Source organism: Chiloscyllium punctatum, chromosome 18 (genome assembly GCF_047496795.1).
Source record: "Chiloscyllium punctatum isolate Juve2018m chromosome 18, sChiPun1.3, whole genome shotgun sequence".
Lineage (NCBI taxonomy): Eukaryota > Metazoa > Chordata > Chondrichthyes > Orectolobiformes > Hemiscylliidae > Chiloscyllium > Chiloscyllium punctatum.
The window spans coordinates 89012805-89040353 of NC_092756.1; the positions used below are offsets into that span (position 1 = coordinate 89012805).

Genomic DNA, 27549 nt, shown 5'->3' on the forward strand with positions numbered 1-27549 from the left:
ATCCAACTCTCATTGGGAGAATTCCTCCAAGAACGTGTAGTGAAGTGATTTGGAAATAAAAGTTGATCTCTCCCACTATCTGTTCTGATCACTGGCTTTAACTTTTCAATTTACATTTTGCAAGTGTTTAGAATTTGTTCCAGAATAATCTCTGGTTTATCCAAATTCCAGTCATGATTTTCACTGAATCATTCTCTCTTCTGATTTTTTTTTCAAAAAGCTAACCATTTTGGGTTTTGTGCTTTTATTCCCTTCCTTAGTCAGTAGTATAGCTCTTCCATGAGCATGGCAGGTCTAAGATGTTGTAGTTTTAATCATATTCCCCTCAGCAAATGAGTCAGGTGTTGAAAACTGAGCCTGAATTTCATATTCCATGACGATGATTTCTTAGTGAGGAAATAAAGGCCAACACACATTCAAGGAGATGAGAAATGGGCAGAAGTACATCAGATTTTTTTTCAGTAGGGATTGAAAGGAGGTGCGAAGTGGCACCTGAGCTTCGACTTGGAGGTCATTTAGGCTTGAGGGAAAACTATCTAAAATACAGAGACACTCTTACTGGCCTGGACTACATAAGGATGTAACTGAATTTTACCAGCCAGGTCACCAATTTCAACAAATTGGGAAAACCACAGGCAGTAATAAATCCTGCACATTTAATACCTATTCCAGCATTTGAGGAATCTTTTGCAAGTGGTTTGGTTATGTAGGTCCCCTACCTCAAACCAAAAGCTGGAATAAGGCATTATTAACAATGAACACATTGAAGTTTCCAGAGGCAGTCCCATTATGCAATGTCATAGCAAAAAGGGTTGTAGAGGAATTGGTCCACATCAAAATTTTTTTTTTTATATATTTTTAAAAAAAACATCAGTAGAGATCCAGTCAGACCAAGAATCAAATTTCACATCCAAACTCTGGGAGGTTACTGATTAGAATAGAATCCCCTCAGTGTGGAAACGGGCCCATCGGCCCAAGAATTCCAGACTGACCCTCCGAAGAGGGATGAACCCAGACCCATTTCTCCTTTCTCTCTCTTCTTTCCTTTCCCCCCCCCCATTATTCTCCAATTTCCCCTGACTAATGCACTGAACCTATACATCCCTGAATACTATGGGCAATTTAGCATAGCCAATTCACCTAACCTGCACATCTTTTGAGTTAGGGAATAAGACCATTCAAATCTGTGTACCATCCAGAATCGCAGGGAGCACTAGAGTGCTCAAATACTAAAGATCATGTTGAGGGTTTATGGACAGGATTAACCAGCTGATTGGGATAATGGAGTTCCATTTATGATTTTTGTAATCAGAGGTGCGCTGAATGAATCAACCAAATTCAGTCAATTTGAATTAATTTGGGGGCATGATGTAAGAGGACTGTTAAAATTGAATAAGAAATTAATAAGTTAGAGTTCTGAGACCACCCATTTTGACTGTGTGTCAACTTTTAGAGAGCGATTACATAGAGCTGGGAGAGGTGGCCAGACAGCATTTAAAAGTATCGCAGCAGATAAGAAATCTCATTCGCAAGTTTGCAATTGGAGATACGGTGTTGGTGTTGCTTCCCCTAATAGATGAACCTTTAAAAGCCACATTTAGTGGATTTATCAAATCGAGAGGAAATTGAGTGAGGTGAACTATTTGATAAGGACTCCAGACAGGAAGACATCTCACAGAATGTGTCATCTGAATATGCTCAAAAGGTATTTTGACAGGGAAGGAAAGCAAGAGGAGGTGGTGTTAACGATTACAGCACAGAAGGAAGAACCAGGTTCAGAGGATTCTGAATTAGACATTCCTCAAATCGAATTGGACAATGAGGAAGTTGTCAAAAATTGGGATAAATTATTGAGTTCCCTTCCACAAGAAAATTGAAATGACCTGAAAGAGTTATTGCTATCACGTGGGGAGATCTGTGGAAATAAACTGGGAAGTACTAACCTAATTATGCATGATGTAGGGATAGGCGATGCTGTTCTGATTCAGCAACATCCTTATAGCCATAACCCTCTAAAGTTGGCACAGGTTCAGAAGGAGATAATGCGCATGCTCCAAGATGGCATAATCAAAGTGAGTTACAGTGACTGGAGCTCACCCATAGTCACGGTGCCAGAGCCAATGGTTATGTGTGGACTATTGCAAAGTCAACGCTGTTACAAAGACAGATGCATATCCAATTCCATAGTTGGAGGGCTGTTTCAAAAAGATGGGACAAGTAAGTTGGACTTGCTCATTTCTAAGTTGGACTTGCTCAGAGGCTGCTGGCAAGTACCTCTGTCAGAGAGAGCAAAGGCAATTTCAGCTTTTGTAACACCAAATGGACTACATCAGTTCAAAGTCATGCCATTTAGTATGAAAATCGCCCCAGCCACATTTCAGAGACTGACTAATAAGGTCATTGCTGGGTTACCCAACTGTCCGGTGTATATTGATGACCTGGTGATTTTTTAGTCGCTTGTGGAAGGAATATTTACAGCATTTACTGGACTTGATCGATTAACTTTGGAAGGCAGGCTTGGTGACAAACCTAGCTAAAGGTGAACTTGCCAAAGCCCAAGTCACCTTCCTTGGCCATGTTATCGGACATGGACAAATGACCCCACGGGATGTGAAAACGTATACAATTAGGGAAATTCCCACACCGTCAACAAAAAGAACAGGAGTACTACAGTTCATGGGATTGAATGGATTTTACCGAACGTTTGTGCCGAACTTTAGCAATGTGGCTGCTCCACTCACCGAACTGTTAAAAAAGGGCAAGACGTTTCAGTGGACAACGCACTGACAGCCTAAAAACTGTGTTCACCACTGCCCCAGTATTAGCCACAGCGGATTACACAATGCCTTTTAAGTTGGCTATCGATACCAGTGATGTGGGTGTCGGTGGGGTGCTCCTGCAGGAGGATGACAAGGGAACAGAGAGACCCATTGGGTATTTTTCCAGGAAGTTGAACGTTCATCAACAAAAATATTCAATGGTGGAGAAAGAGACTTTGAGCTTGGTGTTGGCATTCCAACATTTCCGAGTTGATGTTACCAGCGATGCATCTGAGGCAGTCGTATACACTGATCATAACACATTGACATTTGTAGAGAAATTTAAGGCCAAAAATGCCAGCCTGTTTAGATGGAGCTTGTTGTTACAGCCATTCGATGTGACAATTGTGCAGGTGGCAGGTCGTGAAAATGTGATTACCGATGCGTTATCGAGACCGGAATGAGATAAGGAGGCGTTCGGTGAGGGGTGTGCCACAGCCTGAATTTGCCTGCGATTGTGGATGTTTGCATGTGTGTAGTCAGTGTGGTGCATATGTGTGTTTTAGACTAGTAACCAGTTTTTTTGAAGGATTTTGAAAATGAAGCCATCTTTTGATATTGATAGTTGATTTTTTTTTGAGGGCGGAGGTGTCACAAAGCTGGTCCCTTTTTTCTAAAAGCTGTTCCTTTTCTCAAGGATACTGCATCCTTGGTTTTTTTTTTCAGAGGGGTCATAAACCGCTGAGACTCCGAACTGACTGGTGTGGTACAGAGATGAAAGGCCTTTTGTTTTATACGATGAGGCCAAATCTTTTATGTTTTTAAAGATAACCTGTATAAATCAAGGGGGCGTGGCCAGCTCTCCAGCTGAGCAGTTCAGTTCAGAAGTTAAGATTGAGTCAGTTTAGCTGTGGGTTGTGAGGAAACAAGTTGCTAAACTCTCTCTCCTTCTGCCCTTCTAACTTCAACCTGTAAGCCTTTGTTTCTGTAATGGAAAATTAACATTTATTGTGAAATCTATAAAAGCATAGGAAAACAAAGAAGTAAGGGCCTGACTTTACAAAGTATTGCAGACAGACAGAAAAAATGTAAAGTTAAACCGGCTTAACTGCAGACATACAAGGCCAGTAAACTACCATATCAATAGTCAAGGAATGAAAAAAACAACACCATATATGGAAAGGAACTCAAATGTTCCAGGCCCATGGCCTTGAGGCGTTGATAATGAGAAGAGCATTGTGGTATAAAGGGAATATGTGAAAGCTATCAGGAGCCTCTTCCATGAGGTATCTTGCCAATTTATCGAGTCCCCTGCAGAGGTTAAAAATAAACTTTTTCTTTGCTCTTGCTAGCATTTGAGTCAAGTCAAATTAATTTCCACAACAGTGTCATTGTTACTCTGTTGTTAAGGGGGTTTGTTTATTGAGACTTTTGTGCATATTTGGAACAGCATAATGAAGTTAGTTTAGGATTGTGAGAGTTCTGTAGGGGTTCTTTATTCTGTTCTTCATGTTTAATTCCATAATTGTGTGAATAAATTTTTTGTCTGTTTTAAAACCTGGTAGTCAACCTAGCTAACCTAGCCCACGTAATTTTCACTGTGTACTTACTGAAACAAATTGCAAAGTTACGGTCTGGGGCTGCCTGTTTAAGATTGTTTTGAGGGGTCTGGCCTAGTCCGTAACAGGAGGCAAAGCAGAAAGTCATCTCAAAGAAGAAGAAATATATTAAGGGAGGATGAGGCAAACATGGATGACAAGGAAAGTCAGAGACAGCGAACAAGCGAAAGAAAAAGCATATACAATGTGGTGAGGATTAGCGGGAAGCCAGAGGATTGGGAAAACCAGCAGAGGGTAACTAGAAAAGCAAGAGTGGCTGGAAGATGAAGTTGAGGGTAAGCTAACTAGTGATATAAAACAGGATTGCAAGAGTATTTTTATATATCTACAAGGTAAGACAGAGGGAAGTGTGGACATTGGACAGCTGGAAAATGAAGCTGGGAAAGTAGGGAAAGGGAACAAAGAAGGTGGAGGAACTGAACAGGTGCTTTGCATCAGTTTTCACAGTGGAAGGCACCAGAGCTTCAAGAGAGTCGGGGGCAGAGGTGAGTGTGATGGCCATCACTAAGGCGAATGTACTGGGGAGGCTGAAAAGTCTGAAGGTGGATAAATCACCTGGATCAGGTGGACTAAACATGTCGAAGAGTGTGGTGCTGGAAAAGCACAGTCAGTCAGGCAGCATCTGAGGAGCAGGAGAGTCGACTTTTCAGGCATAAGCCCTTCATCACGTCGAATCTCCTGCCCCTCGGATGCTGCCTGACTGGCTGTGCTTTTCCAGCACCACACTCTTCGACTCTGATCTCCAGCATCTGCAGTTTCTCCCAAGTGGACTACACCTCAGCGTTCTGAAGGAGATGGCTGAGGAGATTGTAAATGCATTGCTGGTGATTTTTTCAGGAATCACAGGAATCTGGCAAGGTTCTGGATGAGTGGAAAATGGTGCATGTTACACTTCTGTTTAAGAAAGGAAGGAGGCAGAAGACAGAAATTATAGACACTTAGCCTGATCTCTGTCATTGGCAAGAATTTGGAGTCCATTATTAAGGATGAGATTGCAGAGTTCCTCAAACTGTGTGATCAAAGTAGGGCTGAGTCAGCATGGGGCTTCATCAAGGGAAGGTTATGCCTGATAAAGCTGTTCGAATTGTTTGCAGAGGTAATGAGCAAGCTGGAAAGAGGAGAACCAGTGGATGCAATCGCCTTGGATTTTCAGAAGGTCTTTGTCAAGATCCAAAGTTTGGTAGAAGATTTGTCAAGGTGCTGCACAGGAGGTTGCTAAAAAAGATAAGAGCCTGTTGTGTTAGGGGCAATGTACTGGATGGAGGATTGGCTGACTGAACGCAGGCAGTAGGGGTTGTTACAGACCAGACAAAATCCCCTTCAAATATATCTAGGAGATAGCCTAGACCTTCACTTTTACCTAATTTAAAGGCAAGCTTGTAAAGATTGTGCAGTCAATCACATTTGACCAAGTATGGAGCCCTAACAAAACTGGAGTCAAAGGGAATCAGGGGTAAAACTCTCTACATGTTCGAGTCACACCTGACACAAAATAAGGTGTTAGTGGTTGTTGGAGGTCCATCACCTCAGCTCCAGGTGATCTCTGGAGAAGTTTCTCAGGGTAGAGCCTTTGGCGCAACTACCTTCAGCTGCTTCATCAACCGTTTAGAAGGCATCTGGATGGGTATATGAATAGGAAGGGTTTAGAAAGATATGTGCCAAGTCCTGGCAAATGGGACTAGATTAGGTTGGGATAACTGATCGGCGTGGACGAGTTGGACCAAAGGGTCTGTATCCGGGCTGTACATCTCTATGACTCTAAGTGTAAGGTGCTGTGTTCCAGATGTAATTCAAATGCTTACCCTAGTTATCTTTAAGCAAAACACTTTACTAAGACACTGGATGTCAATGGAGTTGCAACACAGAGAGAGAGCACCGGCAGCTCAAGGTGGTCAGATAGGGAACAGGCAGCTCAAGGTGGTCAGGGAGGGAACAGGCATCGCGAGGCAGTGAGACAGGGAACAGGCAGCTCAAGGTGGTCAGGGAGGGAACAGGCAGCTCAAGGTGGTCAGGGAGGGAACAGGCATCACGAGGCAGTGAGGCAGGGAACAGGCAGCTCAAGATGGTCAGATAGGGAACAGGCATCACGAGGCAGTGAGGCAGGGAACAGGCAGCTCAAGGTGGTCAGATAGGGAACAGGCATCGCGAGGCAGTGAGACAGGGAACAGGCAGCTCAAGGTGGTCAGGGAGGGAACAGGCAGCTCAAGGTGGTCAGGGAGGGAACAGGCATCACGAGGCAGTGAGGCAGGGAACAGGCAGCTCAAGATGGTCAGATAGGGAACAGGCATCGCGAGGCAGTGAGGCAGGGAACAGGCAGCTCAAGGTGGTCAGGGAGGGAACAGGCATCACGAGGCAGTGAGGCAGGGAACAGGCAGCTCAAGATGGTCAGATAGGGAACAGGCATCGCGAGGCAGTGAGACAGGGAACAGGCAGCTCAAGGTGGTCAGATAGGGAACAGGCATCGCGAGGCAGTGAGACAGGGAACAGGCAGCTCAAGGTGGTCAGATAGGGAACAGGCATCGCGAGGCAGTGAGACAGGGAACAGGCAGCTCAAGGTGGTCAGATAGGGAACAGGCATCGCGAGGCAGTGAGACAGGGAACAGGCAGCACAAGGTGGTCAGATAGGGAACAGGCATCGCGAGGCAGTGAGACAGGGAACAGGAGCACAAGGTGGTCAGATAGGGAACAGGCATCGCGAGGCAGTGAGACAGGGAACAGGCAGCACAAGGTGGTCAGATAGGGAACAGGCATCACGAGGCAGAGAGAGAGGGAACAGGAGCACAAGGTGGTCAGATAGGGAACAGGCATCACGAGGCAGTGAGAGAGGGAACAGGAGCACAAGGTGGTCAGATAGGGAAGAGGCTTCGCAAGGCAGTGAGACAGGGAACAGGCAGCACAAGGTGGTCAGGGAGGGAACAGGCAACACAAGGCAGTGAGACAGGGAACAGGCATCACGAGGCAGTGAGACAGGGAACAGGCAGCACAAGGTGGTCAGGGAGGGAACAGGCAACACAAGGCAGTGAGACAGGGAACAGGCATCACGAAGCAGTGAGTAAGGGAACAGGCAGCACAAGGTGGTCAGATAGGGAACAGGCATCACGAGGCAGTGAGACAGGGAACAGGCAGCACAAGGTGGTCAGATAGGGAACAGGCATCACGAGGCAGTGAGACAGGGAGCAGGCAGCACAAGGTGGTCAGGGAGGGAACAGGCATCGCGAGGCAGTGAGGCAGGGAACAGGCATCACAAGGTGGTCAGATAGGGAACAGGCATCACGAGGCAGTGAGACAGGGAACAGGCAGCACAAGGTGGTCAGATAGGGAACAGGCATCACGAGGTAGTGAGACAGGGGACAAGCAGCACAAGGTGGTCAGGGAGGGAACAGGCAGCACAAGGTGGTCAGATAGGGAACAGGCATCACAAGGCAGTGAGACAGGGAACAGGCAGCACAAGGTGGTCAGATAGGGAACAGGCATCACGAGGCAGTGAGATAGGGAACAGACAGCACAAGGTGGTCAGGGAGGGAACAGGCATCACGAGACAGTGAGCCAGGGAACAGGCAGCACAAGGTGGTCAGGGAGGGAACAGGCATCACGAGACAGTGAGACAGGGAACAGGCATCTTGAGGCAGTGAGCCAGGGAACAGGCAGCACAAGGTGGTCAGGGAGGCAACAGGCATCACGAGGCAGTGAGACAGGGAGCAGGCAGCACAAGGTGGTCAGGGAGGGAACAGGCATCGCGAGGCAGTGAGGCAGGGAACAGGCATCACAAGGTGGTCAGATAGGGAACAGGCATCACGAGGCAGTGAGACAGGGAACAGGCAGCACAAGGTGGTCAGATAGGGAACAGGCATCACGAGGCAGTGAGACAGGGAACAGGCAGCACAAGGTGGTCAGATAGGGAACAGGCATCACGAGGCAGTGAGACAGGGAACAGGCAGCACAAGGTGGTCAGATAGGGAACAGGCATCACGAGGTAGTGAGACAGGGGACAAGCAGCACAAGGTGGTCAGGGAGGGAACAGGCAGCACAAGGTGGTCAGATAGGGAACAGGCATCACGAGGCAGTGAGACAGGGAACAGGCAGCACAAGGTGGTCAGATAGGGAACAGGCATCACGAGGCAGTGAGATAGGGAACAGACAGCACAAGGTGGTCAGGGAGGGAACAGGCATCACGAGACAGTGAGACAGGGAACAGGCAGCACAAGGTGGTCAGGGAGGGAACAGGCATCACGAGACAGTGAGACAGGGAACAGGCATCTTGAGGCAGTGAGCCAGGGAACAGGCAGCACAAGGTGGTCAGGGAGGCAACAGGCATCACGAGGCAGTGAGACAGGGAGCAGGCAGCACAAGGTGGTCAGGGAGGGAACAGGCATCGCGAGGCAGTGAGGCAGGGAACAGGCATCACAAGGTGGTCAGATAGGGAACAGGCATCACGAGGCAGTGAGACAGGGAACAGGCAGCACAAGGTGGTCAGATAGGGAACAGGCATCACGAGGCAGTGAGACAGGGAACAGGCAGCACAAGGTGGTCAGATAGGGAACAGGCATCACGAGGCAGTGAGACAGGGAACAGGCAGCACAAGGTGGTCAGATAGGGAACAGGCATCGCGAGGCAGTGAGACAGGGAACAGGCAGCACAAGGTGGTCAGATAGGGAACAGGCATCGCGAGGCAGTGAGACAGGGAACAGGAGCACAAGGTGGTCAGATAGGGAACAGGCATCGCGAGGCAGTGAGACAGGGAACAGGCAGCACAAGGTGGTCAGATAGGGAACAGGCATCACGAGGCAGTGAGAGAGGGAACAGGAGCACAAGGTGGTCAGATAGGGAACAGGCATCACGAGGCAGTGAGAGAGGGAACAGGAGCACAAGGTGGTCAGGGAGGGAACAGGCAACACAAGGCAGTGAGACAGGGAACAGGCATCACGAAGCAGTGAGTAAGGGAACAGGCAGCACAAGGTGGTCAGATAGGGAACAGGCATCACGAGGCAGTGAGACAGGGAACAGGCAGCACAAGGTGGTCAGATAGGGAACAGGCATCACGAAGCAGTGAGTAAGGGAACAGGCAGCACAAGGTGGTCAGATAGGGAACAGGCATCGCGAGGCAGTGAGACAGGGAACAGGCAGCACAAGGTGGTCAGATAGGGAACAGGCATCGCGAGGCAGTGAGACAGGGAACAGGAGCACAAGGTGGTCAGATAGGGAACAGGCATCGCGAGGCAGTGAGACAGGGAACAGGAGCACAAGGTGGTCAGATAGGGAACAGGCATCACGAGGCAGTGAGAGAGGGAACAGGAGCACAAGGTGGTCAGACAGGGAACAGGCATCACGAGGCAGTGAGACAGGGAACAGGCAGCACAAGGTGGTCAGGGAGGGAACAGGCAACACAAGGCAGTGAGACAGGGAACAGGCATCACGAAGCAGTGAGTAAGGGAACAGGCAGCACAAGGTGGTCAGATAGGGAACAGGCATCACGAGGCAGTGAGACAGGGAACAGGCAGCACAAGGTGGTCAGATAGGGAACAGGCATCACGAGGCAGTGAGACAGGGAGCAGGCAGCACAAGGTGGTCAGGGAGGGAACAGGCATCGCGAGGCAGTGAGGCAGGGAACAGGCATCACAAGGTGGTCAGATAGGGAACAGGCATCACGAGGCAGTGAGACAGGGAACAGGCAGCACAAGGTGGTCAGATAGGGAACAGGCATCACGAGGTAGTGAGACAGGGGACAAGCAGCACAAGGTGGTCAGGGAGGGAACAGGCAGCACAAGGTGGTCAGATAGGGAACAGGCATCCCGAGGCAGTGAGACAGGGAACAGGCAGCACAAGGTGGTCAGATAGGGAACAGGCATCACGAGGCAGTGAGATAGGGAACAGACAGCACAAGGTGGTCAGGGAGGAAACAGGCATCACGAGACAGTGAGACAGGGAACAGGCAGCACAAGGTGGTCAGGGAGGGAACAGGCATCACGAGACAGTGAGACAGGGAACAGGCATCTTGAGGCAGTGAGCCAGGGAACAGGCAGCACAAGGTGGTCAGGGAGGCAACAGGCATTGCAAGGCAGTGAGAGAGGGAACAGGCAGTCAAATAGATTGTCTCAGATGTGATTTTAGCAGCAGAGAGAGAACCCAAGTCTTTAGCTGTAACAGCTTCCATGTCCAACTTCAAAACCCCCAACAACTGCTGAAAGCTAAACTAAAGCCCTGGTTCTGTAGGAATCTGACTCCACCCAGTCAGGCTGCTTCTATTGTTACAGCTTTGAAATAAACCTGAAGCCTCACAAGCTGTTTACTTTATTGGCTTGGAAGAGACAGCTCAGCTCAAAATCGCTGCTTTAAAAAAAAGAGAACAGAATACACTTCCTAAAGCCATAGTATCGTCACAGGGTAAAAGGCTTTTTCTCAGGATGGCATTAGTGGAGTTCTGCAGGGGTTAGTGTTGCGGCCACAATAGTTCACGTTATACATTAATGATCTGGATGAAGGAACTGAGGACATTGTTACTAAGTTTGAACATGTCATAAAGTTAGTGGAGGAATGGGTAGAGTTGAGGAAGTGGAGAGAGTGCAAAAGGACTTGGTAAAAACAATGACTGCAGATGCTGGAAACCAGATTCTGGATTAGTGGTGCTGAAAGAGCACAGCAATTCAGGCAACATACTGCTCTTTCAGCACCACTAATCCAGAATGCAGAAGGACTTGGACAGTCTGGGAGAGTGGAAAAATAGTGATAGATGGAATACAGTGTGGGAACATGTAAGGTTATGCACTTTGGTAGGAAGTATAACAGCATAGATTATTTTCTAAATAGGGAAAGGCTTTGGACATCTGAATCTCAAAGGGATTTGCCAATCCCAGTGTAAACATCTTTTTATCTCTCCAAATATGTGCAGTTTAGGTGATGTTAAATTACCTTGTAATGTTCAGGGTTGTGCAAGCTTGGTGGTTTAGCCATGGGGTATGCAGGGTTACAGGGATAGGGCAGGGAGGTGAGTCTGGGTGGGGTGCTCTTTGGAGGGTCAGTATGGACTTGTTGGGCTGAATGGCCTGTTTCTACACTGTAGGGATTCTATGATTATTGTCACGTGTATTCCAGTACAGGAATACAGGAGTACAATGTCGCCATTCCCAGCACCATCTTAGCTACAAATGTTCTCAGGTACAACGCAGAAAAATAAAGAAATAAAGTTAAAAGTTCAACATTACAGTCCTTCTTAAGAGTTTAGCTATGCTGGGCCCACACTCCCCACGAGATCTCAATCACTTCTATGCTGAGCTTGATGTAGAGTATATTTTGTCTTAGAGTATATTTTACTGTCATTTTCAGTTCAAACATTTTCACAGTTTGCACTTGATTTTATTTTTGTTTGTTGTGTGTGTGCAGGTGTGAGACACAGTGAGAGACACAAGGTGCACAAATCTTTATTCAGTTTCCACCACCAGGAAGATAGGAAACACCCGAGTGGCCAGTGACAAGGTGCACCCTTCACATCAAAGGGTAATGCTGTGTGATCAAACAGTGAAGGGGTGGGCAGGGATTAAATCAAAATAGAGTTGTAGGGGGTAGTAAAGCACTCCACTCCCTGCGGTGCAACACCTCTCCCTTAAATTCTCGAGGGTGTTGGTAGACACCGCATGCTCCTTCTCCAGGGACACCCAGGCTCTGACAGACCCGTGGAAGAGGGGCAGGCAATCAGCCATAACGATCTCCTCCATGACCCACTGCCTGGACCTGTTTATAACCAGTTTGGCCAGGCGCAGGAGCAGACCCACGAGGAGATCCTCTGATCTACCCTCCCTCCCTCCCTCCCCCACCCCAAAGATCAGGAGCATGGGGCTAAAGTGCAACCAGAAACAGAGGAGAAGTTTGCACATGAGAAGGAGATCAAAGATCAATTGGCTATTCCTCATCAAGGAGTTGGTGATTCTGATTGGCTGCTGGGTTCAAAACTCATCCCGTGCTGCTTGGAATCTGATTGGACATGGCAGCTGATTGATTAATAAACAAGGGTAATTGGCTATCACTGATGATGTCATTGAATTTGTGCTTAATATCAGGGGTATAAATTCAAGTTTGAGGGCAGTGGGGGATTGCATATAGTTGGTGTCAAGCTTTAGTGTGTGCTAGTTATTGTGGTTTGCTGGTGAAGTTCTCCCATTGATAAAATGGCCTCCCAGGTTTGTCAAAACTATCACCAGGATTGTGAAGCTGCTGTCAACAAGCAGATTAACCTGGAGCTCACTGCCTCCTATCTCTATCAGTCTTTGGTGAGTGTTGTCTGTTTTTAAAGTGACTTGATGCAGTTAGAGATATATATAAACATTACTTTTGTATATTAAGCTCTCTTTGGTTTTGTTTTGGATAGTCTAATTTCAATGATTGGGTTTGATTTTTCAGCTGCAGAACTGAACTGCTTTTGTCACACAAAGATCTGTTTTATAAATAAAATGTCACTTGAAATAAGTGACTTTTGAGCTGTTGTAGCAGGTAGAAAACAAATCTGTTAAAACTGTTTTTAAACAAACTCTTAATTAGCAATTGGTTGAAGGATGTGAAGAGAAAGCAGGTTAAAAGTGAGCATATCAGCCATGACTGGTGAAGCAGATGTGATGGGCCAAATGGCCTACTTCAGTTCCTTCATCTTATGAACATGAGCTCTAAACTAAGTAGTTTGAATATCTGCATAGGTGACAGTGGTGATAGACTTCAGTGTTGGAATAACTCACTGGCCAGACCCTGTAGGACTGGCCATTTGGGTGTTTCCTTTCTTCCTGGTGGTGGAAATTGAATAACCACTTGTATACCTGTTGTCTTTTATGGTGTCTCTCTCCTGCATACACAAGACATTTTTCAGTTTGCAATTTTTGAACTGAAAATGACAGTAAAACATATGAAGACCAAACCTACTCTAGATTTGGTATTTTCCAAAGCTTGCTATAATTTAATATTAATGAGAAAATTGATATTCATTCCACAATCTGAGCTTCCAAAGCTGAGGAAATACTAAAGACAGCTCAAAGGTTCACATGTATGAACTGAGGCAGAGTTCTAAAACATGGGGAAACTTGTGCTTTTGTATCCAGGTGCACATTGATCTGGATGCCAAATATAATCCTAGCATTGGGCCTTGTGGTCATAGGATTGCCAGGCTTTCCAACTTCTGAAAAGGGGTGCATTCCTTCAAAACAAGGATATGAGCTATTTTCAGCAAGGATAGCATCTTCCTGTTTGGAAATGTTTTGAAGTAGCACAAGAAAAAGCAACTTGAGTGATAATGAAGTTAACCTGATTTATGGGAGGAAAGTGCAGGGAATGTAATTTCCTGTTTTGAGACAGGACTGTGATGGGTTGAATCCTTCTAAACTATAACCATGAAAGTTTGTTCTCTCTTCATAAAACTTGGCAGGTTGTTCTGTAGCTATCTTAACCAGTTTATTGGCATAATGTCCCCTCTGTGTAGTTGGATAGGATGTGAGTGAGAAGACTTCAGATAAAGTTCTGTCATGGTTAATCTTTAATCCATTCTCTGGGTCTGACTGGACAATCTCCAAGACTGTCACATGACCATCTCCTTGAGTTCAGTGGGAGTTGGGCAATCTGAGAATGGTGACACCTGTTGGACAAACTGGGTGAACACAATAGCTCACTTGGGTTTCTAACTTTGCAGCTTTCTATCACTTGGACATGTATATCTCTAAACTATTGCAAATCTAAATAGTGTCTGTGCAAAAAGTGCTTCCTTTCAATCTCTTTGAATTGAAGGAATTTTGACACTTTCCTTCCCCCAGCTAGTCCTAATCTAGTAGTAACATACCTACTGCTTTAGTGTCTTTGATACTGAGTTGAATTATTGAAGCTTCCAGTGTTGTACTGGCCAGTTGTATCTTTAGTTAATGTTGCTCCTTCTCTTGCCCATCCTGCCACTTAGATGTTGCAAGATTAATCTTGCCCTAGACATTGATTGGACTGAATGTCTCAATTATTACTATTCTTTAAATTCTCAGGCAGTTGAATAGACTTTCTCCTAGGTGAATAACCCCACTTTTTGGAATCATCCAAGATCTTGTTTTTTTCAATCTGAGGAAAGTGGGTATTGACTTGTTATAGAGTAATTCACTCTCCCAGACAGAGCTAGGAAAGGGCTGATTCCAGTTGTGAACTAGAATTTGGCCCAGTGATGTGTTAATGGGATGGAAATGGTTCTCTTTCAGATGTCGTACTTTGACCGGGATGATGTTGCCCTGCACCATTTCTCCCAGTTCTTCAAAGCTCAGTCCCAGGAGAAGCAGGAACATGCAGAGAAGCTGCTGAAATTCCAGAATCAGCGTGGAGGCAGAGTCCTCCTCCAGGATGTGAAGGTGGGAATGTTGGAGGGGGAGGAAATGACTGATCTCTTGATGTGGGGTCAAGCTAGTGACAGGATTTTCACTTTCTGAAGGGAAAGTTCTTCAGGTTTCACAATCTGTCTGATCTCTGTACTGATCTTCAGGATAGTGAAGGTGTTTAGCATGCTTTCCTTTATTGGTCAGTATTGAATCTAGGAGTCAGGTGGTCATGTTGTGCCTATGCAGTGTTAGTTAGGCCACTTTTGAACTATTGTGTGCAATTCTGGTCTCCTTACCATTGGTAGGACATTCAGAAACTTGAGTTCTGAAAAGGTTAGCAAGAATGCTGCCAGGTTTTCCCTCTAGGAAGAGGCTGGGGTATTCTCTGAAGCATCAGGGGCTGAGGGTGACCTTGCAGTTTATAAAGAGGGGCATGATAGGATAAATTTAGATGAGTCTAGCCCTAGAGGGCATAGGTTTAGGGTGAGGAGAAAGGTAAGGCGCCAAGGGCAACTCTTTCATGCAGAGGGTGGTGCATGTATGGAATGGACTGCCTGAGGAAGTGAAGGTAAGTATAATTCTACACTTAGAAGGTATCTGGATGGGTACATGAGTTGAGGGGGGAAAAGGGACTGGACTAATTTACCTAATCTGGTTGGCATGAATGAGTTGGACCAAAAGGTCTTTGTGCTGCACAACTCTAGCTCTGACACCATGTGGGTAAGAATGTCTCCCCCCTCATTGTGGGACTGATCCATCCTGACTTGCAAATTCTTTTACCTGTCCCATAACCCCATGGTAAAGAACACATTGACCTTTCCTGGGCTTTGTGCTTCATTGACCCCAGTACCAAACAAATTGCTAGAAGAACCCCTCTGGTTTGACGCTCTATATGGGGAGAGTTAACACTGAATCCTGTTAACTTTCAGAATTTGTGAACTCAACCTGAAACAGCTGGTTGTTCTGATCCTTAACTGTCCTTTGTTTCCATGTTTCAGAAGCCAGAGAGGGATGAGTGGGGTAACGGTCTGCAGGCAATGCAGGTTGCCCTGGATCTGGAGAAGAATGTGAACCAGAGTTTGTTGGATCTACACCAACTCGCCACTGCCCACTCTGACCCTCATGTAAGCTTCACCTCTTCATTCTCATCACTGCCAAACCCTCAGGGCAACACCTCACTGGCCTGATCACTGAAGACCCATTAGAGAACCACCACAGTCTTGTCCTGAATAACTACACTCTATCCTTGTAAATAAGGATACTAAATGAACAATATGAAATACTGCTTGACATTTAAAACTAAAGTCAATTTCATTGACTGGAGCTGCCTCTAAAGAATAGTCTTCTGAGCTCTCGCTTGAAGATTCAAGCCCTAAGCCAGAGCCATGCACGGACTGTTGTACTACAGGACCCTGTCTCCTTCCTCAGAAGGAATTGCTCTCCCTTTGGCCAGGTTCCAGAGGGCATTACTCCCTCCATGTTCTCACCTGTTTCATGGCAAAATCTCACCTCACTTGTAGGAGCTTGCTATGCTTCCTAACTATACTTTCCTATTAGCATTATCTTGGTGACTACAGTCCAAATATCCCTTGCACCATACTACTATTCACCTTTTGAGTTTGCCTCTTTAAACACTCCTCCCTGTCAACTCTTTAGCATGTTCAGTGGTCCAACTTGGAATAACTAAATGTAATTTTTGACATGAGGCAGAAAACAGCATGAATATTGGAGAATCTTCTGGATAGAAACTCTTGTAATGTGTGTCTGCCTTCCTTCCAGCTGTGTGACTTCCTGGAGACTCACTATTTGGATGAGGAGGTTGAGATCATCAAGCGACTTGCGGACTACATCACCAACCTGAAGCATCTGGGAGCCCCTGAGAATGGGCTGGGAGAGTACCTGTTTGACAGGCTCTCACTGGAGGACAGCAGTTAGTGGGGCCTTTGACATCCATCTCTTTATCTGCTTCATTCCAAAGCTGATCCTAGAAATGTGTAACAAAGAAATAGCTGTATTGGATCACTTGACAATAAAAATCTGACCTTGTCTAACACTTGCTATTTTGATCAGCTGGCTACTTAAACATCACACGTGACTTATTGGAGTGATCACACTGGGTTCTCTTGATTTTTAGAGGGTGAACAAGTTTTTGTGCCTTTTTAGGAAGTGCTGACTTGGTGGGAATAAGATTTATGGTACTGCAGTCTTAATAGTGAAATCACCTGAAGGAAGGTGTAGGGGAATTAAATTACAGCTTGCATCCCATTAAAGGGCTTTTTGTGTACTGAGACAGTGAAAAGCTTGCTGCTATACAAGCAGATCATAGTAAACAAGGATGTAAAGATCAAAAAGTCTTCTACCATAAGACTATAGTGTGCAGGATGTGCACTAGACCAAATTAGCATTATTTGGCCTCTGCTTAGCATCTGACTTTCTGTGAGTGCTTTTTGGCAAAATGCAGAGGAAAGGTACCATCTGTTCCTGGGCTGGAACTACATTCCAATCCTACATTTGACACCTGACTTACTTGCTCCCAGTGAGCTGGGAGAGATCCCAAATGGTTTGAAACTTTTCAACTGTGCTGAATAGTGGATCTCTCCCTTGCCACTGCCCTAAATTGAACATGTTCTACTGTTGAATTCACTTACACTGTGGAATTAGTCAATTCTGTGGGCTTTAAAAACCTCAGATGGCCTGGATGATGGATCCGGTTAAGAACACTGGACACCAGCATAAAAGGGGCAAATGTAGCTGCAGGTTCATCCCACATTTGTATGAATGCTGGGGGGGAAGTTTTAGTGACTATAGAAGGTTAGTGTTTAAATTATTACCCTCTGATTGTAATTCCTGGTTTGCTCCCAGTACCAACTCCCAAGGAGGGAAGGGGGTGAAAGAGTTACTTCAATGGCTGGAGAAGACCTGATATGTTCAGGGTCTTGGCTCATTGGGATTATTTTCTGGGACTGGAACCAGAGTGAAGGAAAGAACCATTTGTTACACAAGGTGCACTCAATTGGTTTAGACAGAGTACCACACCAAAATTTAAAAAAAAAAAACACCCACAACTCAGTTTGAGCCTAATAGACTCTAACCTGACTGGGGTTAGAAGTGTTGATGCTCACAAGAGCCGCCCCCCCCCCCCCCCCCCCCCAAGTTGATTTGGAGCAGGCCAAGCCTCTTCCAAATATAGCCAGGAGATGATCTGCAGCTTAATGTTTATCTTCTTTAAAAGCAAGTGTAAGGTGCTATGTTCTGGATTTGATTGGTTACACTACCCTCTTTAAGCAAAGCATCCTTACCTTTACCCTACAGTTAAGATACAAACAAGAATCATTGCATTGGAGCACTTAACAGAATAAGAGTATTTAACTTTTAAACACTAATTCCAATCTAGTGACATGCCACAAAACCACCCATGACAAAGTCAGTCAAATATAATGTCTCATGATTCTGGTAGCAAACAGAGAACTCAAACCTTTAGCTGGAACAGTGTGATGTTGCAGCTTTCACATTCCTTTTCTCTTTCCACCCCCCTGCGCCCAAAATAACTGCTGAAAGCTAAGCTAACTGGTTCTGTGAGAGCCTGACTTCACCCAGTCAGGCTGCTTCTAATGTTACAGCTTTTTCAAAAGCTCAAGGCCTCACCAGCTGTTTCCCATATTGGCTTGGAAGAGACAGTTCAATACCAATGACTCAAAGCCTCTCTTCTGGAAAAAAAGGACAAAATGCATCTCTCAAAGCCATAGTATCATCACAAGATAAAGAGCTTTCTTCAGGAAGGCACCTAGTGAAGTTCTGTAGATGTCAGTGTTGAGGCCACAATTGTTCACATTATACATTAACACTCTGGCTAAAGGAACTGAGGGCACTATTACTAAATTTGCGTCTGATCTAAAGATAGATGAACAGATGGGTAGTGTTGAGGAAGTGGGGAGGCTGCAGAATGACTTGGACAGGCTGGGAGAGTAGAAAAAAGTGATAGATGGAATACAGTGTGGGAACATGTGAGGGTATGCACTTTGGTGTGAAGTATAGAGGATCAGATTCTTTTCTAAATAGGGAAAGGCTTTGGAAATCTGAATCTCAATGGGATTTGCCAATCTTTGTGTAAACATCTTTCCCTCTCTCCAAAGCTGTGCAGGTTTGGTGAATTAGCCATGCTAAATTTCCCTGTAGTGTCCAGGGATGACCAGTCTAGGTGGATTAGCCATAGGAAATGCATGGTTACAGGGATAGGGCAGGGCACTGGGTCTGGATCAGATGCTCCTCAGAGTCAGTGCAGACTCAATGGGCTGAATGGCCTCTTTCCACACTCTAGGGATTCTATGATTCTCTCCCATGAGAGTGAAGCCCTACGGTCCAGTGGGACTATGGTAACTTCATTTGTCCACTCACACAAATTGCCCAAATCACACTGAAGCATCTCTGCATCCTCCTCACAGCTCACCCTCCCACCCAGGCCTGTGCCATCTGCAAACTTAGAGGTACTACAATTAATTTCCTCATCGAAGTTACTCATACATGTTGTAAATAGCTGGACTCCAGGCACTAATACTGCAGTACCCCATTTGTCACTGGCTGCCACTCAGAAAAACACCTGTTCCAACTCCTACCCTTTGTTTCCTGTCTGCCGACCAGTTCCCTATCCAGGTCAGTACATTAGCATTAACCCAATGCACAATAATACCTTTGAGAGGTCAGTAAAGGCACACATTAACTCCAGCCTCCCAGATTTCCCTGATCTGCTACAATCCGCCAACCATCACAACAGGTCCATGCCAGATGCCATCTCCCTGACCCAACACTGATCCCTGGAACATCTGAATGACAAGGACACCTATATCTGGCTCCTATTTATTAACTTTAGTTCCAGCTTCAACACCACAATTCCATCACAACTCATCTCCAAACTCCTAGAGCTAGGACTCTGCTCCCCACTCTGCAACTCAACTTCCTGACCCACAGACTGCAATCAGTAAGGGTAGAGCTACTAGACCTCCTCTTTAACACTGATGCCTTGCAAGGCTGAGCACTTACTGTACTCCTTATACACTCAGGACTGTGCAACAAACACTATATTGGACAGACAGGCAGGAAACTAGCGACCTGGATACACGAGCATCAACCAGCCACCAAAAGACGTGACCAACTGTCACTAATATCCACCCACAGAGACAACAAGGAACGCCAATTCAACTGGGAATATACATCCATCCTGGGACAGGCTAAACAAAGACACACATGGTAATTCCTACAGGCCTGACATTTGAACCGGAACTCCATCATAAACACATCGATTTGGATCCGATTTACCAATCTCTCAGAAAAAGAACCGGAAATGATATCACCCACCACAACAGACCAGGACACATAAATAGAATTCAGGACATTATACCAGCACCACACCAGAGGCTCAGTGATGATGTAACCTGGCATGGTGATGAAACATCTGAGAACAAACCTTCCAGCTCAGCGAGCAAACTTGTAGAATGTAAAGCGGAGTGGCCAGCTCTCCCAGCTCAGCTTTTCTCTGGTTTGGTTTGGGCTTTAGCCGTAGTGTTGAAGAAGCTGCTGGACCCAGAGAAGCAGGTTCAGGGGTATTCTCTCTCTCTCTCTCTCTCTGACTTCTCTCCTATAAGAATCCGTGTTTGATTTTACCTTTTGTGCCAAGGGGTGTTTATGGGGATCGTTGCAAGTATTTGGAACAGCATCTTTAAGTTGGGATAATCTGTTGGGTTTTCATATGGGTTAAGTTATTTGGTATTCTGTTCTCTTTAGTTTGTGTTTCATTCAGTAATCTTGTAAATCAAATCTGTTTTGTTTAAAACTAAGTGGTTTGACCAACTGCATCTCTCCTGGAATATCCGCTGTACACCTACTTAAAACAACAGGCAAAGTTAGAGTCTGGGCTACTTTCTTGAAATGTTTTGAAGGGGTTTGGCCTGGCCTATAACACAGTCCATCATGAAAACCAGCCTTCCATCCACTGACTCCATCTATTCTTGCCTCAGGAAAGCAGCCAACGAGATCAAAAATGTTTCCTACCCCAGTTGTACTCTCTTCCACCCTCTTCTTTCAGGCTGAAGATACAAAAGTTTGAAAACCCATATCAACAGATTTAAGGACAGCTTCTTCCCAGCTGTTGATATTATGAATAAACCTCTTATACATTAGAGTTGATCTTTCTCTGCACCTTCTCTGTAGCTCAAACATTATATTCTGCATTCTATTCTATTACCCTGATGTACTTGTGTAAGGTATGATTTGTTTGGATAGCACACAGTACAATAGTTTTCACTGTATCTCAGTATGTGTGACAATAATAAATCAATAAAATCAAAAAGTTTTATCATTAAGTGTTTTTATTGTTATTTTCAGTTCAAACATTTTCACAGTTTGCACTTGAGAAGGAGATCAAAGGTCAATCAGCAATTTCTCATTGTTGATTCTGATTGGTTCCTGGGTCCAAATCACATCCTGTGCTGACTGGAACCTGATTGGACATGGCAGCTGAATGATTAATGAACAGGAGTGATTGGCTATCACTGATGATGTCATTGAATTGCTGCTAAATTCCAAGGGTATAAATTCAAGTTCCATGGCAATGGGTTATTGGTTGTAGTTGGTGTTAGATTTTTTTTTAAAAGCGTGAGGGAGGTGCTTGTGTGTTTTGGTGTCTACTTTGGCTAAATGGCCTCCCAGGTTTGTCAAAACTATCACCAGGATTGTGAAGCTGCTGTCAACAAGCAGATTAACCTGGAGCTCACTGCCTCCTATCTCTATCAGTCTTTGATAAGTGTATTTTTTTTATTTTGTCTCTGTTTTAAGGGGCTTCTCTTAGGAAGTAAACTTCCCCTGACAATATGGGAAAATGTAGGGAATTGAAACTAGTTCTAATATGAGCCCAACCATGCTGGGCTGAATGATATCCCTCTCTACTAATGTTGAAATTTTTGTTTTTCATCTAGCCTTGATCTATAGTATGTTGTTTTTGTCGCTGTCTTAAACCACTCAGCAAATGGAGCTAATACTAATGATGTCCCATATGTAATGGATGGAAAGTGCTGTCTGTTAGTCTGTAACACACTCTCTGGATGTTACTGACCAGTGCAATTCCTTGGGTCTGTCCTTTAAATTATCTCCCTGTACTGGTTTAATGGGAGTTTAGTCACTCATGTTGAGGAGATGGAGATATCTATTGGACAAGCTGGGTAAAGGCAGCAGCTGTCATTAATCCTACAGTTAAATCATAAAATCAGAAACCCATTACTTCATCATAGAGATGTACAGTGTGGAAACAGATCCTTTTGGTCCAATGTGTCCATGTTGACCAGATATCCCGTCCCAATCTAATCCCATTTGCTGATACCAGTTGTACATCTCTTGATTTCCTCTACTTTGTTACATCCCCTGGGCAAATTACTTGTTCATTTGGTGTCATGCTGCTCTTCAGCCCCTCAAATGTCAAACTGAGGAGCTAGGGCAAAAGAAAAATCGGACAACCTCCCTTAATGACGACTGCCAAAGGCTCTGACATTATGAACTGGTTCGAGAGGTTAGTGATGGCACACATCAACTCCAGCCTCCCAAAATGCCTCTACCTGCTGCAATTCAGCAAACATCGTAACAGGTCCATGCCAGACACCACCTCCCTGACCTTGCACTGAACCCTGGAACATCTGGATGACAGGGACACCTCCATCCGGCTCTGTTTTTTTTTGACACAAAAACAGAAGCCACTAGAACAGCTTAGCAGGTCTGAGGAAGGTCCCTATACCTGAAACGTTAACTCCAATTTCTCTTCACAGATGCTGCCAGCTTGCTGAGCTTTTCCAGCAACTTCTGTTCTTGTTTCTGACTTACAGCATCTGCAGTTCTTTCGGTTTTTATTTATTGGCTTTAGCTCCACCTTCGACACCATAATTCCATCCAAACTCCTATCCAACCAATCCAAGGTTTTGGGACTCTGCAACTGGGTCCTTGACTTCCTGACCCACAGACTGCAATCAGTAAGGATCGGCTACTACACCTCCTTCACGCTAATCCTCAACACCAGTGACCTGCAAAACTGTACACTCAACGCCCCCCCCCCCTTACTATACTCCTTATACACTCTCAACTGTGTGGCCCAATTCAGCTCTAACTCTTTCACAAGTTTGCTGATGACGCAGCCATAGTGAGTTGGATCTCCAACAACAAATGGAAGGAGATAGAGCGCTTGGTGGCATGGTGTAAAGATAACAATCTCTCCCTCACGAAGGAGCTGGTCATTAACTTCAGGAAGCAGAGTGGAGGACACATCCCTGGCTGGATTGAGGTTGAGGTGGAGTTGGTCAAGAACCTCCTGTTCCTAGGAGTAAATATCACCAACAATCTGTCCTGGTCCACCCACATGTTAAGGGACACCATTGCCTCCCTCCTCAGGAGGCGAAGGAAATTCGGCATGTCTGCAATGATTCTCTCTGATCTCTACAGATGTGCTGTACAGAGTATCCTATTCTGATCCATCACAGCATGGAATAGCAACGGCTCTGCCCAGAAATTAGAGTTGTGAACACAGCCTAGTCCATCACACATACCAGCCTTCCATCCATTGACTTCATATCCATATTCTTCCTGCTGTCTCCACGTTATCACTTTAAAAAGGTTATTTTGTCTGGGTTTTTTGAACAAGATGGTAAAGGTTGAAGAGGAGCCAGAGAGTCAAGGGAGCCTTTTTTTAATAAACACTCCCCTGTACAATAGAAAGGGAATAGCCAGTTCTCGGGTTTGCTAGTATTTAGCTGCAACACCCACAGGATGCGAGTACCAGAAGAGTTGCAAGCTTTGGTAAGTGATTCCGAACTGACTTACTCTGAAATCTCTCTGGGTGTTGTTCCCTCTAGCCTGTAAGAATCTTTCGATTTATCTTTTTTGCCCAAGGCTGTGTTTATGGGATGTTGCTGGATTGGAACAGTTAATTAGTTAAGTCGTTGTCTTGGATCAATTAAATTTTCCAATGGTTAAGTTATTCTAAATTCCACTTTCTTTTGTTCATGTTTCAACTGTAGTGTTTAAATAAATGGTTTGTTTAAAGCTGATTGGTTTGACCAATTGCATCAAACCTGGAACACTTACTTCACATCTGCCTTTAAAATAAGAAAACATTAGGGTCTAGGTTACCTTAAAATATTGAGAGGTCTGGCTTGGTCCATAGCATGGGAAAGCAATCACATAATCAGAGACCCCTCTCACCCCGGTTATACTCTCTTCCGTCATGCAGACGATATAAACATTCAACAACACGTACCAATAGATTCAAAAGCAGCCTCTTTCCCGCTGTTTTCAGACTTCTGAACAAACCTTTCATACATTAGAGTTGATCTTTCTCTGCACCTTCTCTGTAGCTGGAACACTATATTCTGCATTCTGTTCTTTTTACCTTGATGTACTTAAGGTATGACTTGTCCGGATAGCACGCAAAACTTTCAGTAGCTCAATACACTTGACAATAACATCCAATCAAAATTTTATCTTAAATTACATTTAATTGTCATTTACAGTTCAGATACTTTTACAATTTTCACTTTGGAAGGAAATCTAAAGTCAATCAGGAATTTCTCCTCGATGGATTGTTGATTCTGGTTCCTGGGTCCAACTCTCATCCTGTGCTACTTGGAATCTGATTAGACATGGCAGCTGATTAACTAACAATTGGTCATCACTGATGTCACTGAAGTGCTGCTTAATTCCCAGGGTATAAATTCAGGTTCATTAGCAGTGAGTGTTTCAATGTAGTTGGTTTTAGGCCCTCTTAGAGTGAGGGAAGTGGTTGTGTTTTAGTGGTGATTAGGAAAAAGTCTACTGTGGCCAAATGGATTCCCAGGTCTGTCAGAATTATCACCAGGATTGTGAAGCTGCTGTCAACAAGCAGATTAACCTGGAGTTCACTGCCTCCTATCTCTATCAGTCTTTGGTAAGTTTGTTTTTCTGGTTTAAAGTGGTGTCTATTATGAAGTAAACTTCACTTGAAGTGATGTGGGGGATTGTACCTTTAGTGTTCCTAGTCAGAGATGGCCCAACCATGATGGTCTGCATGATATCCTTCTGCACTAACATGGAAATTCTGTTTTTCCTTTCATCTAGACTTGATCTGTAGCTTGTTTGTTTGTTTTGTAGCTGTCTTAACCACTCATCAAATGGAGCTAATACTAATGATTACATTCCATATGTAATGGATGGAAAGTGCTGTCCATGTTAGTCTTTAACTCTCTCTCTCTCTCTCTCTCGATGTTACTGACTGGTGTAATTCCTTGGGCCTGTCCCCAGAGTATCTCTCTGTGCTGGTTTAATGGGAGTTTAGTCATCCCAGTTGAAGTGATGGAGACACCTATTGGACAAGCTGTGTAATAGCAGCAGCTGTCATTTAATCTCATTTGGGTTGCTGGTTTTTACAGCTTCCTATCACTGACTCAAATGTACAGCATGGAAACAGACCCTTTGGTCCAACTCCTCCATGCTGACTAGATATCCCAATCTGGTCCCACTTACTGATATCAGTTGTAAATCTCCTGACTGCTTCCTCTTTTACATTCCCTAGGCAAATTAATGTTGAATTGAAGGAATTATTAAATTTCTATGGTTCTAACCATTCTCATAGAACCCCACCAGGGTGGAAATAGGCCAACTGGACCAACCAGTCCACACCAACACTATATCCCACCCAGACCCATTCCTCTACTGTATTTCCCTGACTAATGCAACTAGCCTACACATCTCTGCATGCGTGGGTGGTTTTGCATAGCAAATTCACCTAACTTAGTATTGGGATAGTTTTAATGCAATAATTTGCATGTCAGGGCAGATCTCTGTCCCCACAAGTGAGATGGCTGGCTCAGTGGTTAACACTGCTACCTTCACAGTACCAGGGATGTGGGTTTGATTCTGCATTGGGTGACTGGAGTTTGCACATCCTCCCTCTGTAGGAGGACCCCCATGTAGGTGTGGGGTGAATGAGTGGAGTTTGCACAGTCACCTGAGGTTGGGGCGGCGGGGGGGAGGAGAAAGTAAGTCACTCCCAGACAGCAGCTGGGAAAAAGTTGGTTCCAATTGTGAACTAGAATTGGGGCCAGTGATGTGCTAATGGGATGGAAATGGTTCTCTTTCAGATGTCGTACTTTGACCGGGATGATGTTGCCCTGCACCATTTCTCCCAGTTCTTCAAAGCTCAGTCCCAGGAGAAGCAGGAACATGCAGAGAAGCTGCTGAAATTCCAGAATCAGCGTGGAGGCAGAGTCCTCCTCCAGGATGTGAAGGTGGGAATGTTGGGGAGGGGGGATGGCTGCTTGTGTGATGTGGTTTCAAGTCAGTGACAGGGTTTTCACCCCCTGAAGGGGAAGTGACCAGTTTCTCTAGGTTTTTACTCTGTTTGATCCCTCCATACTGACACCACATGGACCAGAATGTCCCATCTTTTGATTAAATTCCCTACAGTGTGGAAACAGGGACTTCAGCCTGACAATTCCACACCAACCCTCCGTCCCCCAGAATCATTCCTTACACTTACCCCTGACTAATGCACCTAAAACTATATATGGACAACTTAGCATGGTCAATTCACCTGACCTGCCCATCTCTTCCAATATGGGAAGAAACACATGCCGAATGTACAAACTCCACATGGACAGTCACCCAAAACAGGAACAAAACCTGGGTTCCTGTTGCTGAGGCAGCAGTGCTAACAACTGAGCCACCCATCTCTCTTGTGGGGACTGATCTCCAGCACAAATGGGCAAGTTGAAACCCAAATCAAATTGCTGGAGAGATCCAGAGTCTCTCCTCCAATCTATGGAGAGGTATTTAAGAGTCCCATTATTCTTCAGAATTGGTGAAAGCAACCCTGAAGTATTTAATTGTCCTGATCCTTAACTGTCCTTTTGTTTCCATGTTTCAGAAGCCAGAGAGGGATGAGTGGGGTAACGGTCTGCAGGCAATGCAGGTTGCCCTGGATCTGGAGAAGAATGTGAACCAGAGTTTGCTGGATCTACACCAACTCGCCACTGCCCAGACTGACCCTCATGTAAGCTTCACCACCTCCTCATTCTCCTCACTGTCTGACCCTCAGGGTAACACCTCACTGGCCTGATCATTGCAAAGGCCCACAGACCAATTAAGGAACCACCACAGTCTTGTATCACTACATTCTAGTTATAAGTAGGAATATCAAATAAACAATACTGTTTGACATTTAAAACTAAACATGCATTTCAGAGTGAGGCTGTATCTCCATAGTGAACACTCTCTTGAGCTCAGCTTAGATTCAAGTCTTTAGTGTTGTACTACAACAAACCACTGGTGTCCTATCCCTGTCACAGCTGCTCATGGAGTTGCTTTACCTGAGTAGGGGCAGTACCCTCTGGACCCTGGTCAGTACTTTATCCTGCATTTTGACAATCACAGCACACTCCAACAAGTGAGCAGATAACTGCTGCATTTCTACTAGCATTATATCTGATACAATCCAAACTATTCCTTCCACAACACCAGGTCTCTTTCAACACTCATACCTTCTGTTATGCTGTTAGGATGTTCAGTGATGAATCATGGGAGAAACATAAATGTTATGGTTTAATTTTGACATGAGGTAGGAAACCAATTGAACATTGGAGAATAAGCTGTAAAACTATCTTGAAATATCTGACTCTCCCTGCTTTCCAGCTGTGTGACTTCCTGGAGACTCACTATTTGGATGAGGAGGTTGAGATCATCAAGCGACTTGGGGACTACATCACCAACCTGAAGCGTCTGGGAGCCCCTGAGAATGGGCTGGGAGAGTACCTGTTTGACAGGCTCTCACTGGAGGACAGCAGTTAG

General features: G+C 45.2%; 2 protein-coding genes across 2 annotated transcripts; both read left to right on the forward strand.

Annotated features, from left to right (window-relative positions):
• The first annotated feature begins 12537 nt into the window (after positions 1-12537).
• On the forward strand, positions 12538-16632 carry LOC140489059 (ferritin, heavy subunit-like). Its single transcript, XM_072588299.1, has 4 exons — positions 12538-12639; positions 14584-14730; positions 15696-15821; positions 16477-16632. The coding sequence occupies exons 1-4, from the start codon at positions 12538-12540 to the stop codon at positions 16630-16632; spliced, it is 531 nt and encodes a 176-aa protein (XP_072444400.1).
• Positions 16633-24550: 7918 nt separating this feature from the next.
• LOC140488969 (ferritin, middle subunit-like) lies at positions 24551-27549 on the forward strand. The gene is made up of 4 exons (XM_072588196.1): positions 24551-24652; positions 25845-25991; positions 26630-26755; positions 27394-27549. The coding sequence occupies exons 1-4, from the start codon at positions 24551-24553 to the stop codon at positions 27547-27549; spliced, it is 531 nt and encodes a 176-aa protein (XP_072444297.1).